Source organism: Crocodylus siamensis, chromosome 5 (genome assembly GCF_052110815.1).
Source record: "Crocodylus siamensis isolate JL-2025a chromosome 5, ASM5211081v1, whole genome shotgun sequence".
In the NCBI taxonomy this organism is placed as follows: Eukaryota; Metazoa; Chordata; order Crocodylia; family Crocodylidae; genus Crocodylus; species Crocodylus siamensis.
The window spans coordinates 4,098,198-4,110,392 of NC_143399.1; the positions used below are offsets into that span (position 1 = coordinate 4,098,198).

At 46.2% G+C, this 12,195-nt stretch overlaps 1 protein-coding gene across 4 annotated transcripts in view; it reads right to left on the bottom strand.

The window, feature by feature from the left end:
• The window catches only part of MKNK1 (MAPK interacting serine/threonine kinase 1), a 32,108-nt gene extending 20,242 nt beyond the window's left edge, over positions 1 to 11,866 (bottom strand). Inside the window, exons 1-3 of one of the 4 annotated variants that reach the window (XM_090048366.1) lie at positions 11,729 to 11,866; positions 10,375 to 10,437; positions 3,642 to 3,744 (exon numbers count right to left, since the gene is read on the bottom strand). In XM_090048366.1, the coding sequence (XP_089904492.1) occupies positions 3,642 to 3,744; positions 10,375 to 10,437; positions 11,729 to 11,734 (172 nt within the window). In that variant the 5' untranslated portion in view covers positions 11,735 to 11,866. Of the gene's footprint in view, positions 1 to 3,641; positions 3,745 to 8,670; positions 8,810 to 10,374; positions 10,438 to 11,728 lie in introns of those variants that run through there. The other 3 variants (XM_090048365.1, XM_090048367.1, XM_090048368.1) reach the window with 3 other exon arrangements.
• Between the last annotated feature and the right edge of the window lie 329 nt (positions 11,867 to 12,195).

The window sequence follows — 12,195 nt, forward strand, 5'->3', positions numbered from 1 at the left end:
GGTGTGCGCTAACTGGTGGTATGTCTGCCAAAAAGGTTAGCCTCCATTGCTAATACCTTATAATACCATAGCAATCGGCACATATGTACCGAGCTGACAACATACTTGGTGCTGTTATCCTATCCCCATAAATATTCAGTCCTCATGCGATTTAAACTATGCTCTTGACTTCCAGCAAAGGAACTTGTTGGCACAAGATAATAAATACTATACTTTCTTGCAACTTCATTTCATATCCTTTCATTTTGGGGAGAAAGGAACTATAGAGCCTCTGGATCTGCACCCCCTACCATTATCTATTTCACATTCTTCTCCTTTAGTCTTCTCGCTGAACAGAACTATTTAATTTTTTAATACTATTTCATACCTCTTGTACCATCCATGCTGGCCATGATAATTAGATCAAACCATTAGCATGATTTTGACAAAACCCTGTCAACCATTTTCCAGAACGTTTGTCGCAGGATTCTTAAACAGACACGTATACTTAAAAAAAGGAAATATGTTCCTGTGCTAAACACGGCAATGGAAAATCTCCTTGGAAGGCATAATCTTGGACATACTGTCAAAAGAAGCAGAGGTTAAAAAGGGAAAACAAATGTTCACAGGATGCCTTTAAATGATTTATTCATCTTTTCATTATCCCTTTAAAAAACTTAGGGTTTTTTTTTCCCCCCCCTCTCTGTAATAATTTAATTCTATGCATGTTTTTTTTTTAGTACAGGAGAAACTATGAAGTAAATGACAAGCTACACAAAGTGCTGTCAACGTACAAGAAAATGAAACAGAAAAAAGCATTCTGCCTTGCCAACATCTTTCAGTGATGATAATTATGGGTGTCACTTATAACTGCTGCATGTTATGTATAAAATTTTCAGACAAATGTTATTTTGAGATCTGGCTTACTGAAATACTTAATGGAGCTTTCAAAGTCCAAATCATCTTCAGGTCTGTAGTTAAAAGCCTCATCTTCACACAGGTAGAAGAATTTTTAAAGGGGGGTGGGGGAAAGAACTTAGTTCAAGGTGCATCTCAGCAGGTAACAATTTAGGGCAGGGATAAAATAGGATGAAAAGCGTGTAATACTACCAGCTTCTGAAACAACAAAGTCTTCCTTCTCTGAAGTCAAGACCCTTCAATGACTTTAGATTTTAACATGAAAACAAAGCTAGCCTTTGCAGTGAATTTTGAGCTAAATTTCATCTCGGTTAATATTCAATTTGAAACTGTAATTAGGCATTTTATTCTATTGTGCAGACAATGCTGAAGCTAGAGAGGTTTTGTTTGCAGGAGGATTCTACTTAACTGGGAAGGATAAGGAAGAGAAAGTCATTAAAATGATATGACATGCTGCGAGTCAAACTTAACAACTACATCCCACTGCACCGTGACCTTCCAGTGACCATTAATACTTATATTGAAGACTGGCCGCTGCGGCAGAGGAATTGAATCTACAAGTGGACAGACGAGATGTTATTTCTTTGCTACACCTTCGTACGCTGTCAGCTGGCTCACCTCTTTTCATCCACTATGGTACTTCAGTTCCCACATCAGACTCGAGTCCCAAGCAGCAGGGACAACTTCCTCAACACCAAGACATTATTTATTTAGTTACAAGCTGAATTAACAAGGAGTTGGCATTTTCAGCTTCCATTCTATACCACGCAGACATACGCATTTGGTTACTGGAGGGTTTTTTCCTGCCTGGACTTTGCCATTTCTGTAGTATGCTATTTAATTGTCCTGTTTCATGGAAGCTACTTTAAGAGGAAAAGTCAGGGCAGGTTTCCGTTAATCTAGACAGGTCCAACGTTTTTGGCAGGCATGCCACAAATTAACCCCACGCCCCGCACAAGTGCCACTCTGATCCTCTTCCCCAGACCTATCTGCTGCTCCGCATGTGTGCCCATGCCATCCCTGTTCTTATCAGTCACTGCTCTAATATGCTATAACAAGGCATGAGGCTAGCAGTGGCCTGAGATAATGCCCCCCCTCAGCCCCACAATCTGTTTTAGGGGCTTTGCCTTCCTAATTGCATACATTTTGGTGCAAGCACATTATGAAAAATAAGTTTTTACCATTGATAAGATTGGACAGACTCAGGGAAACATTCATCTGTCAGCAATGACAGGTTTACATTTGGGTTTGAAATTAAACCCCTTCTCCCACAGACCCGATCACCCATCTTTCCAACAGTCAATCCTCGATTTGGGAAAAGCAGTTTAAGGATGCAGGACACCGACTTTTAAGATACTCAGAGAAGAGGTCGGCAACTTTTTCTGAGCGATAGGACAATAACACAGCTCAGTCCTAGGCAGGCCTCTGCTTCTGACCTCATTGTCATCACTTCTCCCCACCTCCATACCCGTGGCGTATCCCAAAATTCCTCCTGTCACCGAAATGCTGCCGACATCCATGCTTCACAGGATCCAGCCTACAGGCAGCAGGTTGCCAACCCCCGGCCTAAAGCATTTATTAATAAAAAACGTTTTACTGATCATAGCATTCAGCCCCTTTCAAACAGCTGGGTAAAGAATAATTGTCCTTTTCTAGTATGGAACTATTTTCAAATCGACTGTTTTCAGACTAGAATCTATCAAGAGCAGGAAAAATCATAATTCAGACACAGGTTCTGACCTTATCTTCCCTTCTACTGGGTCTCGACACTGAAGAATAATGTAACTCAAAGCAGCCCTCATCTTTACATGCAATATTCAGGAACAACAGGGCAGGCTAAAGAGAGTATGCTTTATGAACAGCAATTCTTTCAAGTCCCACATATTGCTGTTATAGGGTCTTCTGCATATAAAACTAAATCAATAGTAAAAGCTAACTCTTAACCTGCATGGTACTGAAAAAACCCAAGGGATGGGTTCTGGGTATCTCAAAGAAGTCCCACCTCTGCTACAATGACCCCTCACAGCAACCACTTTGGCCCATATGAATCCATCTGCCACAGGAAAAAGATCGTAAGTACTAAAGAAAGAACAAGATCATCGCTCTACTACCAAAACAGAAAATAACCAGAGGCTTCTCCGCAGGCAGAACACAATGCAACACGTTTACAATGATACAAAGTCCTATAGTTTAAAACAAACCAAAAAAAAAATCATTCAAACCCTAGGAAAAGTGACCCCTTTAAAAATATATAGAAACCATACTATGTGAGAAAACTTTCTTTCCCTAAGAGCACTTGAAAATGACTCAGCAGAGAAGCAGACTTATTGCCCACAAGTGCATGTCAGCTACTCCACTGTAACTGTTCTTTGTCCATCCCTTGCTATCTTGCAGTAAAGCAAAAATAAAAGCTGCAAAAATTAGCCACCTGTTTTAATTTGGGAGAAATGATTGCAGTTTAGCTTCAACACCGTGCAGAAAACGTGTGGACAGACAAAACAGTTGCAAAAAATTCAGGTGAACCATGGTAGCTTCCCCTGCCACTTTTAAAATGAAATATTAATCTGTCTGCACATCAGCTTCTAACCTCGCTTTCCACAAACGAGTATTCTCATTGTGTGCAAAACGCCAAAGCCCAACAAAACCAAAAAACTCTTCACTTGGTTAGAAACAGCTGGCAGTCACCTGGACACATCAGTGATGGAGACCAATGTTTATAAGACTTAGACAGAGGAAGTAAATACCTGGTCTGTGTTGGAGCGATTTCACTGCACAAAGGGAGTTTGAATAGATAGCCAGACCACCATTTGCCTCGGCAACAGGACTGGAAGTAGGATTCTTCTGTAGCTGAAAAGAAACAAAAGCATATTTGGATTCAAAAATCTTCCTCGCTTTGCTGTATGTATTGCTGCGGGGCCTGCAGGCTCCAATAGGGCTTTGGCCTCTTGTGTGTTAGGCTCTGTACAAACACATAGCAAAAGGCAGTCCCCACGCTGACGGCTGTACAATCCAAAGGCAAGGTAGAAAACAGTATTAGTCCCATTTTAAAATTGTGGCATTGATGTGTGGAGATTTCCACAGTGACCTATGCAAATAAGATCCCAGAGATCTTCTATTTAAAAGAGGGACCCCTGATCCCAATTTCATCCCTGGTAATCAACAGTAAATTGACTAAGATAATATCCACTGTGGTGGTCATGAGGGGGTAAGGGGAAGAGGAATGGTCCCACACCATTTGGGGCTGACAGATCCCAAAACCAGCACCCAAAAGTTCACTACTTGGAAACCATTTCCAAGAACAAACACTGACAGTGCAGTATATTCTCAGCCCACAGCAGTAAGTACTTATAAATATGTGTTATATACATATATACATAAATTACAAAATTCCCTGAAACTCTGAAAAACCAAGTAAGGAGACTCCTCCATCCAAAAACCCAAATAAAGAGACTTCTTCACCCACAACTGCAGCCCACTGTAACGCTTCATAAAACCTCGCTAATCGGGGCTTGAAAATCCTGAGTGCTTCTGCTGGCTAAACATCACCAAGTAAAAAGACTCTCCCTAGACATTTGAGGAATACCCCACACCTTCTGAGTAGGGTTAAAGCCTTTTCTTCCCAGGTTTTGGGTTATTTTACAAAGGCCAAGATTATGACTCCAACATTTGGACTGCAGGCCTGCAAAATACATACAAACACCCAATTAAAAGCAGCTCAGCCTGCCACGGTGCTGAACCCCTTCAGCTCCCATAGCCTTCAAGTGGGGTTGAGCATGCTCAGAGCTTTTGAGTCAAGCTACATCAAGTTAAATCCATATTTGGATACATGACAGCCTAACTTCATGTATCTAGCATTAAAGTTTTGGCCAAAGAAGTCCAGCCAAAATCTCCTCCCAGTGCTCAGCTGCACAGCAGCCTTGGACAGCCTCCACAGAGAGCCACTTATATTTTGACACATGGCTGCGACGGTCAGAGACGACTCACGTGGCAGGCAGGGATCCTGCCGGGGCACGCCAAGATCAGCAAGTTCAATGCTCCCTCATTGCAAACAACGCCAACAAGTATGTCAACTCTGAAGCACAGCGCGGTGCCAGCAACCAAAAGAGGTGGAGGAGTGCAGAGAGAAAGCAGCCCAGGGAATAGTCACACTGGTCTTTCCAGCACCGTGTCAAATCGAGCATCTTGCTCTGCACGGCAACTCCTTCAGCACGGTACAGTGAAAGATCTGTTCAACTGAGATTGGTTTCAGATTCTGACCATGTATTTATATCAGGCATTTGACAAATGAAGCAGTGATAAAGTTTCCCATGGGTCAGTAAAGATTACCTAGCCATCACAACTACTTTGGGTTATGGCAGTCTTTACCCAGGACAAAGATGAAATATAAAAGAACACCCCTCTTTATTGCCGCATCTTAGGAAGGTTACAATATTCTGAAAAATTAAACACAAAGTTCAAGTGGTTAGACATCAAGAAAAGGTAAAAAAACTACAACTTAGCCTGCCAGGAGCATTACCTCGGCACTCTGCATGTTTCAACAGCCTTGGCCCTCCAGATTCCCGATGCAGGGGTACAGAGCCACAGTTTCTCCACAGAAATGGGTCCTGTAACTGCCTCTGCTCTGATTTTGAACAAGCCATTTCCCCTGCATGCACAGGCTGCAGATAACCATCACACGATTGCTCACCTACTCACTTTTCTGGGAAGATAACCGTGGGGTTTCTGTGGGTGCTGAGTCAGGCCTTCCAGCACCGGGTGGATCTCACACTTTGCAAGCTAGCAGAAAGATTGGATTCCACCCACTCCCAATTCGTTGTTTGTGCATAATTAGCCATGTTTGGACAGTAAAAAACATTAACGCGACAGAAGACAAGATTTTAAAAACCCTATTAGGAGAAGGTAGCTTTCTTGTAGTATAAATATTAAGCAGCACTTTTTCCTCTTGCTATGATGTACTTATATTTAAGATAGGCGTTTATACAGGTGTTTAAGAAACTGGCTATTTCCCAGACCACATGCACAGTAGGAAAGACTCATCATCTCCACTGGACAGATAAGATAGCAAAATAAGGTTACCAGAATTGCACCGGATAATTATATTAGTCTACAGCATGCACTAAGCAGACTTGAAACGACTTAGAAAATAAGAGTGGAAATGATCCACGTCACTTGTTTGTAAGGGGAAAAAAAGATGGGGGAAGTGGAAAAGCCAACGGCCTGGCTGCATTCAATTAAAAATCAATAATAAAGATGAAAAGGCACAGCAGTATAATTGAAGAAGAAAAGGATAATTAAAAGAAAACACCACGTGGAAACCTTCTATGGGATTACAATCCAATTCTTTCATAGTTGGTAGGGTCCACTTTTAATAGGATATAAATTGCTTTGTACATTGAAAACCATGTGTCAGTGTATTTAGGGTTACCATACATCTGGGTTTTCCCAGACATGCCCTTTTGGGTTTTTTTGAGTCCTCCTCTCTGTCTGGGTGAAATAGCAGGCGGGGGAAGGTGCGGGGGGGCCCTCTGAGGACAGCAGGGAGCTCCGTGGCCGGGCCGGCGCCCGTGCTCATGCGGGCCAGGGGGCCCTAGGAGACACTGCCTGGTAGGGAGGAAGTGGGGGCATGGCCAGGCTGCCCGGCATGGTGCTGGAGCCTCCGCCGACGGTGCAGAATGCCACAGGCATCCTCTCTTCTTCCCTCCAGCCTCCCCCATCGCCCACACAAATTGGAGCCACCATGCTCCGGCCCAGTCGGGAGCAGCCGGGGGCCCGCTCTGGCAGGGTTGGGTGTGACGGGCACAGGGCTGGGGGGGCACCAGCAGTACCGGGGGCTGCAGTTCAGGAGTCAGTGGCTGGGGGTAGGGGTGGGAAACAAGGGACTGTGGATTGGGAGTGAGGGGCACTAGCAGGGCCAGGTGTTTAGGTCAGGAGTGAGGGGCAGTACCAGGGCTCGGGCATGGGGCTGCCAGCTGGGAGTGAGGGGTACCAGCAGGGTTGTGGGGTGCAAGCTGTGGGTCAGGAGTGCAAGACACTGGCAGTGCCAGGGGGCTGAAGCTTGGGAGTGAGCAGCCTGGGGGAAATGGGGGACTGTGGATCGGGAGTGAGGGGCACTGGCAGGGCCAGGTGTCTGCAGGTCAGGAATGAGGGGCAGCAGCAGGGACGGGGAACTAAGGGGCACCAGCTTAGCCCAGGGTGGCAAGGGACTGTAGGTGTGGAGAAAGGGGCTCCGGCAAGGCCAGGAGTCTGCAGGTCGGGAGTGAGGGGCACTGCCAGGGCCAGGGGGCTAGGAGTTGGGACACCTCCTGACAGGTGTCCTCTTTTTTGGAACTGGAAATATGGTAACCTTAAGTGTATTGCACTTACTTTCTTGAAGGAAGAAGGTGGACTCTTGCACTCTTCTGTCAAGAAAGTAATTGCAACAGACTAACAAAAAGGCCGCTTTTTGCTGCTGACCAAGGGCAATGGAATTCCAGTCGAAAGCAATGTCCATCCTGTTTCAGGCCAAACTCCATTGCAAAATTATTTTGGTGCTCCAGACATATGTTATTTCAGAAGGGGAAGATAACCATAATTACACTTAAATTGACTTACGCAAATCAATTACTCTGACCCTCAGGGCAGAAGGTTAACTTATTTGAACTGAAGGAAAAAATACAGAGGACAAATTTCTTCTGACAGCCACTCAAAGCAAGAATCTTTCAGATTATCTTTTCATATTACTGAAAAAATTACTCAGAGGTGAACGCTTTCTAGGAAGTGGACTTTTTTTATTTCATACAACTACAAGATAAGAATTTCTCCTGCTCTTAAGAGACTGGCCAAAAACAATCACGTATGACATTTCTTACTTATGGAAATAAGGCTATCTAACATATCTCCTTACCAGCAATCTTACTTCCAGATGCTAACTTTCAATCAAGAAATATTTCAAATACCAGAGCTACAAAATACTTATTTTTTATATTTTTTTCCCCCGAAGTAGCTGAACTTGTGAAAGAATTGGATGTGGTAACGGTACCAAGACACATTAAATCAGAAAATCCTTAAAAAGCCAACTCAAACTCTACTGCCTTGGCACTAAGTGATGGGTCTCTCCAGTCTGGGTTGTTCAGAGTCTCCACTCGGTCAGTAAAGTTAAGAGAGCTCATCTGCACTGTAGCACATCCAGGCAGGTTTGTTCCCTTTAACCCAATACACATATGACAGCATGTCTTTTATTTACAGAATGGTTTGACCATAAAACTACCAACATGTAAAAGCATGAAGGACAAGAGGTTTTTCTCTTGCAATGAACATACAGATTCTTCAACCAAGTCCATCAAGGAAGAAGAACCATTGTCAACTCAAAACACACCCAAAAGTCAACAAATAAAAAATTCAAAGCGTGCCTTGCCTGATAAGTTTATCAAGTTCAGACAGAAACAAACAATGAAAAAAAAGGTTGGTTAAGAATACCACTAACAAGTTAGTCAGCAAAAGTAGCATCCATTTATGTGTTTAAAGTTCAACATAACTTTAATAGAGGTCCTGGGAGAAAATAGCCCTTTAGGCATTTTTTTAGATGCATTGTCAACTAAAATGTGCCTCTGATTTTGGTCACTTTGTTACCAGAAAAATACTGAGAAAGTGGAAGAAATGCAAAGAACAGCAACAGATGTAAAAGGAGGCAGACTGATTTCTGAAGGTGTTAAAGAACGATTAAGCTGTAAGTACATATAGCCCCCTTCACAAGTTACAGGTACTGCATAATGAACTGGTTACCTGCACAATTACCTGAAGAGTAGCTACTCTCGCCAAGTAGCAGGGGTGCAAGAAGCAGGCCCTATTCGATTCAGATTTGGCCTGAATCAGGGACAGTGACTTGATTCATCAATTCGGATCGATGTCCCCGATTCGATTCCAATGATTCCGAATCTGAAGATTCGATGCCGATTCAGATAATCAGTGATTCAGACACAGACACAGCTTTAAAAGTTTTTTCTACATACCCCGAAGTAGCAGGCATGGCTTGTGAATGCTGCAGTGCTGGGGCACATGGAGCGTCCCACCGAAGTGCAGGAGTGGAGGCCATCCACGTGCTCAGCAGCAAACCTGGAAGTGGACCGGAAATACTTCTGGTCCACTTCTGGGTCTGCCCGGGAGCGCACTGCTCCCCAGCTCTCCCCCGCATCTGCCCAACTCAGTGATCAGCGGCAAGGGGACCCTGGGTGCCCCCCCGACCCAGGACATACCAGTCACTGAGCCGGGAGGGCACAGGAGGGCGGGGGGGCCTCGCGTGCTCTCCAGTGGACCCAGAAGTGGACCGGAAGTGCTTCTGCTCCACTCCCAGGTCTCCTGCTGAGCATGCTGGGGAGTCCCCCACACTTCTGTGGGATGCTCCATGAGTCCCAGCACTGCAGCATCCATGAGCCTCTGTTACCTAGAGGTATGTAGAAGAAACATTTAAAGCTTCCTCTCTGACCAAATCTCCAAATCTTTCTGAATCTCTCCACACAGATTTGGAGGGTTCCGATCTAATTTAGAGAGATTAAAGGGTCCTCCGATTCGATTTGGAGATTCGGTCACCGAATTGGGCCGAATCTGTGCCAAATCAAATCAGGAACCGAAGCTTCGCACAGTCCTACCAAGTAGCTATTACACCATAAAAAGCTCTAAGCAGCTATAAAGTTAGACCTAGGAAATGTGTACTATCAAGCTTTTATTTGCATGCATAGCCGGGTCTCCCCTGCAGCTGGGTGCCCTGCAGACACAGGGGTGAACCTTGCCCAGCCGGGGCTCAGAGTACTGCAACTGAAGGGACTCGCATCCCCAGCAGCTGACCACTCTGGGTCTTAGCAGTCATAAGGCACAGCTGTGATCTACCAGCCCTGCAGATGTGTGGCATCCCTGGAGCTGGGAGACTGTGCCAGCTGAAGGGGCTTCCTGCCACAGAAACTTGTTTCTTGCTGGTGCAAGGGGAGACTGGAATCGGGCTCTCCCTGCACTGGCAACAAGGCAGGATGGGATATAATACGCAATCCCACAATCATGCCTCCTGCCTTGCACATGTGGCAGGGCAGGAGGTGCAACTGCATGGATCCTGCAGTAGATCCCATTGAGTCTTTACCTGCACAAGTAGAGGGGGGGCTTAGAGACCAACTTCCCCCTGAATCGAGAATACACATCTTCAGAGGACTTACAAGTGTCTAGACCAGAGGTTTCCAAACTTTTTCTTATCACGTACCCACTTCGTGATTTACTAGCTGCCGGCATATCCCCTACCAGCATACATTTTACATTTTAACCCCTTAAATGATAATTATTATTATAATAACAAAAATTAAACCTGCCATTATGCAATTTCTCCCGTGTGCCCCCCCACAGATGTACTGCATACCCCCAGGGGTATACGTGCCACAGTTTGGGGACCCTGGTCTGGACATTTGTACAAAGTGTGTTGAAAGCAATAAGAATGACGTCAATGCTTACATACTTTACCTTAGAATTGCAGTGGAAGTTCTTCAGTTCTGCAATTTTACTTTGCCTCATTACATCCGGCATCTGGAAAGGATAAAGAACAGCTTTTGGAAGGACATCAGAAAAAAAGAAAATTCCCTGATTCCTCCAAGTCAACAGAACAGACTTCTGCTCAGACCAACTTTTGCGTGTAAGCCTCTTCATTCATAAAAGTCTTTAAGACCATCTAATTCACAAATCATACAAGGTGCAAGGAAGAAAATAATCCTATAGTTTAAAACAAGCAAGAAAGCAAACACCCCAGCAGTTCAAGTGCAAGAGCTACTGGTGCCTCAGAAGACAAGGTGAATTTCTGGCGATGACACAAACCTTTGAAATACTACACTTCCCCACTGGAAGGGCTGTTAATGCTGCACCTAATGAAGGATGTCTTGCATTTGAAAGCAAGGATGCCTTGCATTTGTTATAGGACCTAACGAAGACCGTCTTGCATTCGAAAGCTTGTCTAACTCTATCCCAACTATGCAGTGGGTCCAATAAAAGATAGTGCCCTAAGAAATCCTTGCCTCCTTGTTACAGGAGCACTCGCTTTGCTTCAGACAGAAGCTCGCAGCATAGGTTAACCTATAACATTATGGTTTGTGCAAGGAGAGCAGCCTATTTTAGAGGACTTCTCTTTTTCCCTACTTGTTTTTAAAAGTATTAAAACCCCAAAAAGCAAGAACTAAGATGTCAACACCAAACACCAATTTTGAAAGCAAGCAACCAGAAGGAGAGTTTATTCCCCTTCTGCTCCACCCCTTAACAATAACCACAGGAAGTCTCAATTCGGCAACGTGCGGCCTTGCATCTGCCTGTATACACCCCGGGGTCTCAACCTCCTGCGGCTCGAGGCACCGTGTGGAAAACAGCGCCGGCTCTTCTTTTTCACTCCTTTTTGGACTATGGAAAAGTAAAGGAGAACGACTCTTCTGTTGCAAAGAACCCAGCAAACCACGACAGGGCAGGATGCTTGGGACGCCGTGGATCCCGGCTTGAAATCTCTGGGTTCAGCTTGTGAACCAGGTCCGCGCGGGCTGAACGGTGCTGAGGCGGCAGAGCACCCCCCGGCCCCCTGGACACGCTCTCGGGGCACCCCTGACAGGGTCTTAAGGAGCTCCGCAGCACCCCTGACAGGGTATCGGGGCACCCCCGAAAAGATCTCAGGCCCCCTGCAGCACCCTTGAAAGCACCCCGGGCGCGAGTCTCCCCCGCAAGGATCCCCAGGGCCCCCGCGGCACCCTGGACAGGATCTCGCGGCACCCCTGAAAGGATCGAGGGGCGCTGGGACTGGCTGCGAGCAGAGGGGCCACGATCCGGGCCCGCGACCTCCTACCTCCATGGCCGCCGGAACAAAGTCCCTCAGGCCAGGCCGGGCCGAGCCGGGCCGGCCCGGGCGGCTCCCGGGGGGAGGGGAGGGGCGTGGCCTCCGGGCCCCACCCCTCAAGAGAGGCGTGCGGCGCAGGCGTAGTGTGGCAGGCGCCAGGCCTAGCTTGCGCAAGCGCAAACTAGGAAGGGTAAAGGGCATAGAGGCAGCTGCGCAGACGCAGTGTGAAATTTGAGGGAAGCGGGGGGGGGGGGGAAAAAGGGAAGTGTGCGCAGGCGCATTGTGAACTCTGAGGCAGGAGAGGAGCGGAGTAGAAGGGCAGTGTGCGCAGGCGCAGTGTGAGGCGGTGGTGGCAGAAGAGCAAACGGAGGCGTGGGTTGTGTGCAGGCGCAGGACTGCTAGGCGGGAACAAGGAGCCTGTAGCCCCGCCCTCTCGTGCAAGGGGCTTTGCAGCCCTGTGGGACAGGGTGACCTTA